The 7,660-nt window shown below is 51.0% G+C and overlaps 1 protein-coding gene across 1 annotated transcript in view; it reads right to left on the bottom strand.

Annotated features, from left to right (window-relative positions):
* Nucleotides 1-6,148: 6,148 nt before the first annotated feature.
* LOC144127734 (protein ced-11-like) overlaps nucleotides 6,149-7,660 on the bottom strand; it is a 105,755-nt gene continuing 104,243 nt past the window's right edge. The window contains exon 4 of the mRNA XM_077660635.1: nucleotides 6,149-6,166. Within this exon, the coding sequence (XP_077516761.1) occupies nucleotides 6,149-6,166 (18 nt within the window). The remainder of the gene's footprint in view (nucleotides 6,167-7,660) is intronic.

Raw genomic sequence — 7,660 nt, 5'->3', positions numbered from 1 at the left:
CCAATGGCGCAAACTACAAACTGGCAGCTTCCCACACCCCCTCTTATACAGCAGGATCTTTCCGGAACAGATAGCCCCCATGTGTAAACACTGCTCAACTCCGGCCACACTCATACACATGGTGTGGACTTGTCCACATTACAACAGAGACAACGCAAACACCCCAGAGACGTGGGAGTCTCTCCTGTGTACTTCCAAGCCAGCAGACCAACGCTGGCTTATCCAGCGCGCGGCGGAGGCCGCGGCATCCCAAAGGATCCCCGCCGACCTCCTCTAAGTCAGCGCAACCGGTCCTTTGACTGGTCCCCTGTTTTTGGGCACAATAAAAGAGTTTACCTACCTACCTATCACTACCTGTCCTAAGTAGACGTATTTCTTTACTGCTTCCAGCACCTCGCTTCCAATTGTGAACTGCTGTTCCTTGCTAGGCTGTTGAACATTACTTTGGTTTTTTGCAGGTTAATGTTTAGACCCACCGTAATCCTCTGTCTGCCTAAATCATTGATCATGCTTTGCAATTAACCTCGTGAGTGACTCAGCAAGGCAATGTCATCAGGGAATTGCAGATTATTTAGGCATTCTCCATTAACTCTTCTCCTCAACTGTTCCCAGTTCAAAGGCCTCGGAATACCTCCTGTAGACTGGCGGTGTATAGCATTGGCGAGATCTTATCTCCTTGCCTGACTCCCCTCCTAATTGGGATTTCATTGCTGACTTTATGGAGGACAATGACAGTTGTGCAGTTGCTATATATATATATATATATATATATATATATATATATATATATATATATATATATATATATATATATATATATATATATATATATATATCTTCCATCCAACCTACCAACGGCCAACCTTTACGAACGCCTCAAGACCGAACTCATCCGCCGCCTGTCACTCTCCGAAGACTAGAACGTACGACAACTACATTCCGCAGAACTTGCCGAGCGCAAACCTTCGCTGCTCTTCCGCCACATGCGTGCTCTCACGGGCAACATGGAAGTCCAGGATTCCTTACTGCTAGCACTTTGGCTTCAACGACTTCCACCGCACGTCCAGGCAATTCTGCAGGGTCAGCTTACGCTACCTCTCGACCAACTTGCCTGGATCGCTGATCGCGTCATCGACGTCTATTTGCCGCAGTTGTCGCCCAACGTCAAGGCGCCGCACCGCTGGACGCCATAATAAAATATAAATATAAATCGACAGCTCAGCTCCATTCCACGACGCCTGGATAAACACTTGCAGACGCTCCACCTGCAAAGCTGTGACCGTTACACCACCCCGTCGCTGCAGCCTGGTGGCGACGACCGGTGCTACTACCACCGACTCTTCGGCGATAGAGCACGACAATGTCAACCCCCTGCTCCGCTGGACATAAGGGAAACGCTAACGGCAGCTCGTAGACACGGCTGCGAGCTTCCAATTGGGAGGCCATTGCATCTTCGTCACCGACCAAATTACAAGCAGCGGTTCCTTGTCGACAGCGGTTCCGACATTTGCTGCTACCCGCAAGTTAACCTTCAAAGTACCCGTCCTCCTACGTGTTTCGAGCTCAGCGCGCGAAACCGGTCTACAATCGACTTGAGGCACGGACACACTGGCGGCAGAACGCGCGCGGCAAGCCGCTTGTCGCGAAACCTGCCGCGGCGGCGGGTTGATCTGCCCCGCAGAGGATGGGTCCAGGAGCCATTTTCGGCGGCTTGCCGCTCGCCGCGGAGCGGGGAACCATTGAGGGGCGCCCGGCTTAGTGACGTGGGAGCGTGTGTGTCGCCACCTCTTGGCTCCTAGCAAAGTTACCTTCCAGAGGTGGCAACGGAGCCGCGCGCGCTCGCTCCTCCACGACTAGGGACCTAGACCGGTTCGGCATGAAAAGAGCTTCGCGTGGAGACGCTCTCCCACGCACTCCTCTCCGCGGGTGCAGCCATCCGACTACTGCCCGTTCGAATATTAATTGAAGCTAACTGGCAGAGTGAGATGCAACCATGAACATGGCTCAAGAAAGAAAATAAGCAGTGTTATCATACAGTTATATTGGCTCAGAGACTTCAAGATTAAACAAATATTCCTTTCCAAGTGTTATAACTTCGCTTGCATTTGAGCAACTTTAGTTTAAATCTGACCTCTTATTTGAGTCTACTTAAACTTAAGTCCTAGGGTTTCTGTCCTACTTAATTCCAACCTAAATTACTAATTGAACTACTGCCATCTGGTTTTGGGAACATCGAAAAACCTGAATAAATTATTTGTGTTACAGAAATAGACAATAACGCACGTAGCTGTAATCAGTTTCACAGCCCAAAGCCGTCCTTTCTTCGTTGAATATAAAATTATGTTACTTAACATTAAGCACGAGTACCCATGTCCAACATTCTTGACCAAAAGTTTTGAATATTGGAAAAAGGAAAGGTACTAATTTATGGAAATATTGAAGGTAAGAAAATATTGAAGGCGCTGTTTGACAAATTTGAAACTACAAAAATATAGACTGCTGCTGTATAGTCTCACCAGCATTTAGGAAAAAATATTAACAATCAGTACCGCGTTTAGGTAACCGCCGATTTAACAGAATAGGCTTAAAATGGACCGCAAACTGAATATACGAGGAGGAGAAAGAAAATTCAAGTTCAGTTAAATCCTTCGTGGTTTATAGCATACACCTACGTAGATTTTACGTGCCAGTCTCGCCTACGCCACGTATGCAACTTGAATTCATTACTTTCTACCGCATTCATTGTTAATAGCTTCCGACGCCGCACACATTTTGAGAAACGTCGTAGATATAATTCAGCTGGAGAGGAACCTAGAATTTCGCCATGATGAGTATCCATCCACCAATTATCGCGTGCTTACATCCACTCCGCCATTAACTACCATCTGCAGTACCCTTTCATTGGGAATGCGCGACAAGTGATAACCGTGCGAAATAAATTTACCAGAGTTCAAATCATGGGTTTAACCAATTTATCACTGCAATGTCTACACTTTACTCGTTTTCTTTTCTGAAACCTGAATGTGATTGAATGTGACATCACTGCCCTGATATCATCAGCCTATGGAAATCGCCCGCTTTAAGAAATTATTTACGGGCCTATCCGCTTTACTATATACATCATATTAGTGTCTTGTTTAGGCATCCGTCGGTAATTTCTGTTCTGGAAAGGTGATCTAGGTATATTATTCACTAAGAGCCCAAGATTTCTACCAATTTGATTGAACAACTACCTATATTCTTGTGTGCGTACTTCCAGAGCTTGTTTACGTTGGCTGAAACCACCACCTTCGGTTAACCACTACTGGTTATGCGCGACAAGAGATTACCACGGGAACAAAATTGATCACAGTATAAATCGTGCTATTGATCTCCCCAATACCTGCCCTATAGTCTTTTTTATTCCTGAAATGGGAGGGTTACTAATTCGTATTTTTAACAGCCTCAGCTATATTAACAATTATCCTCTGTATTTGTGTCTCAATAACGTACATGCCTGTGTTTTACCTCTGCTTGTGTTTTTTTTTTCGGAGGCGCCGATTGTCGTTAATCAGCGCTTGGAAGTGCGAAAACGGGCACGCTACCAGCCGCCACAGACGCGAGCGGCCCGCGAACGGTCCGAACGGTAGGGTCACCGCGCCCCTAGCGGCGGCGGAGAGCACGACTCGCATAGACCAACCCCGTTGTCCGCGCGCTTAGCGCGGAGGCCGTGCGAAGTAGCTCGCGCTCCTCTCGACAACGGCTGTGCCTCTGGACGGTAACTTTGCTAGGAGCGAGGAGGTGGCGGCACTGATGCTCCCCAAGTGACTAATACGGGCGCCCGTCATTGTTCTGCCCTCTTCGCGACACGCGGCAAGCCGCCGAAAATGGCTCCTCAACCCATCCTTTGCGCGGAAGCCGCGACAGGTTTCGCGGCAAGCTAATTGCCGCCGGCGGCGTGCCGCGCGTGTTTTGCCGCAAGTGTGTTCGTACCTTAACGGCTCGCTCCGCCTGCACGTCCAGCTTAAAAACCTAGGTCGTGGCCTTCGTTGGAAATTTTTCATTGCCGACGTCATCGAGCCAGTCATCGGCTCAGACTTTTTGGCGCACTACAACCTCTTTCCGGACTGCCAACTCGACCGTCTCATCGACGCGACAACGGTACATTCTTCGCCTGGACAGCAAGCGACTACCCACCAGCCAGGCATCAAAGTACTCGTTGTTGAAAATCATTCACCGTACCACGCCATCATCGGCGATTTTCCCGGTTTGACGCGCCCTAGCCGGTTGCCACGTGAGGTGCACCACACCACTGTCCACTACATGCACCAGCCCAGTCCCCCCGGTTTTCTGCTGCGCCCGTCGCCTTGCCCCGGACCGCATGCGCATAGCCAAAGCCGAGTTCGAAGCCACGCTCCGTGAGGGAATCGCCCGCCGCTTCGATGGCCAATGGCCCTCGCCACTTCACCTTGGCTGCCGCGGTGGCTAAGTGGTTACGGTGCTCGGCTGCAGGCCCGAAAGACGCGGGTTGGATCCCGGCAGCGACGGTCAAATTTAGATGGAGGCGAAATTCTAGAGGCCTGTGTACAAAGCGACGTCAGTGCACGTTAAAGAACCCCAGGTGGTCGAAATTTTTGGAGCCCTTCACTACGGTGTCTCTCATAGCCTGAGTCGCTTTGGGACGTTAAACCCCCATAAACCATCAAACTTCACCTTGTCCCAAAAACATATCGAAGGCTGGCGGCACTGTAGGGACTACCGTACCCTCAACGCCCGCACCATTCCCGACAGGTACCCCGTTCACCACATATAAGACTTCGCCCATCGTATTTATGGCTGCCAAGTTTTCTCCGTGCTAGACTTGGTGAAGGCCTACACGCAAATACCCGTCAATCCGGACGACGTCCCGAAAACTGCAATCATTAACCCCTATCGGCTTGTTCGATTTTCCCTTCATTAGATTTGGCCTGAGGAGCACTGTACAAACCTTTCCACGCTTCATCGAGGAAGTCAACCGCGGCCTCGACTTCTGCTTCGTCTATCTCGGACGCATATTGTCTTTTCCGTAACGCCGACGAATACCACACGCACCTTCCTCTACTTTTCACCGCCTCGATGACCACGGCCTACTCGTCAATGCCCCAAAGTGCACGCTGGGCGCTTCAGTCGTCAAATTCATCGGCCATGATGTTTCAGTAGAGGGAACCCGACCTTCGCAACAACGCATCTCAGACCTGTAAAATTACCCCCCCCCCCCCCCCCCCCCGATAAAGACCGCCGTTTCCTCGGTATGCTGAACTTTTACACGCGTTTCTTGCCACACGCCGCCGACTACCAGGCTCCCCTCCATGATGCTTTCGCTGGTATACGAGGAAACCAACCCCTCACGTGGGCACCGGCTTTAAAGCAACTTTTCGAAGAATTCAAAGCTGCTACCTGCACCACCGCACTTCTCTTCTATCCCGTTCCAGACGCCTATAACTTCGCCGTCGGCGCCCCTTTATGCAAAGCGTTGACAACACTTGCCATCCCTTGGCATTCTTCTCCAAGAAACTCTCAGCTCGAAAAACAACCCCTTCGGCGGCCAATCCCACCAACGAAACCACAACCCCCACCCCGTCGAGTTCGTCAGCTTACTACAGACACCTTCTGGCGATATACGAAGCAGTTCAACACTTTCGCCACATTCTCCAAGCACAGCACTGCACTATCTATACCAACATAAACCTCTGACCTAAGCATTCTCTCAACGCCGCGACGAACTCCCGCTGGTCCAGCAGAACCAGCTCTCGTATATTGCCTAGTTTAACACCGACAGCCAACATGTAAGCGGGCAGGGCAACGTGGTCGCCGACGCTCTTTCACGTGCGGCAGCTATCAGCTCTTCGCAGGTAACAACTGACGTCCTCGCCGAGGCTCAGACTACGGACGTCGAACTGCAAGGACATCTTAAGGGCGGGTCGTCCCTACAGCCGCAACAAGTCCCCATACCTGGATCGAGAACGATTATCTAACAAACCTGTCAAAAGCACGAAGCAGGCCTTACGTTCCTCTTTCCCAACGCCGTGGCCTCTTCAACCAGCTGCATAATCTCAGCCATCCCGGCATACGCGCCTCTTACACGCCTCGTGGCCGACTGCTATGGCTGGGCCTCCATTCAGCGGTATTTTCACACCAGGGCACGCTCCTGCATTCAATGCCAGCACGCTAAGGTCACCAGGCACATCACGGAGCATTCCCCAAGCCCTCCGGTTGGTTTGAACACGTCCACCTTGATATCATAGGGCCCTTTCCTCCAGCTGGATCGTATCGCTAGTGTCTCAACGCCATCGATCGGTATACTCGATGGCCTGAGGCATGGCCCCTAGAGAGAATCACCGCGGAAGACGTCGCCTCGGATTTATTCCCCGGCTGGCTTGCTCGCTTCGGGCCCTCTCGCCGCGTCACCACCGACCAATGACCACAGTTCGAATCACACCTTTTCAAGCTCCTCGGGCTGACCATCGGGTTCGACTGCCATTTTGTCGAACTGCCCCTTTCGTCTTCAAGGATCTGGCAACGTGCACGCACACTTTTCCCCGTGACGACAGCGTCCGCAGGCCTTTCGAGCCACCTTACAGCGGACGCTATCCAGTTCTCCGTTGCGACAACAAAACCTTCACCCTGTGCGTTAACGGGAACGACGTCCGCGTTTATATCGACCGGCTGAAGCCAGCCTACATCGATTCCGCCGAACCAGTAAATACAAGTGCACCCACAGCAGTCAATCCACGGCCCCCGACATCACAACCTGCTTTAGTCACCACACGCCATAGACGTCGGGTACGCTGCACAAATTTTTACAAGCCTTGACGGGTTTCCACTCCGCGAGAGGGGGGGGGGGTGATGTGGCTACAAACTCTGCTCATATTTCCGCGCATCCTCCGCCTTGTTATCATCCAGCCCAGCGTAACATGGCCACCCTCTGGTCTACGTTACCAATAAAACACACCCCACCGCTGCGTCAACCGAGGCATGCGTCACCGACGGTGGCTACAAAAACAGGCTGCCCGGCTGGGAAGGGCGGCTTTTATCGCGAAAGCCTTAAAATGATTCCAATGATTCCACGGCAAGCAGTTCGGAGAAGCGCCCCAAGAATGTCGATTCCCCCGATGCCAAACGCCAGAAGAAGAATGAGCGAATGCGCATGCGGCGGGCTAACATGTCACCGGGCACCGTGGCCAGGGAAGCGGAAAGGAAGCGACAACAGCGACTGGTCGCGTCACCAGGCACCAAGGCCAGGAAAGTGGAAAAACTTAGCATAGTCAGTCGAATGAGCACAGGCTTTCGCCTAACACACTTTGGAATTTACAAAGTGTTTTTCAATTTTCTTTTCCTCCCGCTACCGAGACGACCGTAGCGTTGGTATGCTTGTCCGCAGTTGTTGACAACTGGTGTTTATACATCAGAAAGGAAGCAAAGCATAGGGGAATAGTATTTTTGTTTGCGTAGTTGATAAAGGAAATATTAATTGCGTACTCATGCTATCGCTGAAAGATAATTTGTTAGAAACAGAAGAAAAACCACAGGATGTTTGCGATTGTGCGACATGCGACTTTTTTAGCATTAGCTGGCGTGTGACGCAAAAAAAAAGAGTTCGGGCGCTGGACAGGGGGACGCAAATACCCAACCTTGTCTGACA

The sequence above is a fragment of the Amblyomma americanum genome, chromosome 4 (assembly GCF_052857255.1).
Source record: "Amblyomma americanum isolate KBUSLIRL-KWMA chromosome 4, ASM5285725v1, whole genome shotgun sequence".
In the NCBI taxonomy this organism is placed as follows: Eukaryota; Metazoa; Arthropoda; class Arachnida; order Ixodida; family Ixodidae; genus Amblyomma; species Amblyomma americanum.
The sequence above is the reverse complement of the archived record's forward strand: the minus strand, read 5'-3'. Positions and strand labels throughout refer to the sequence as shown.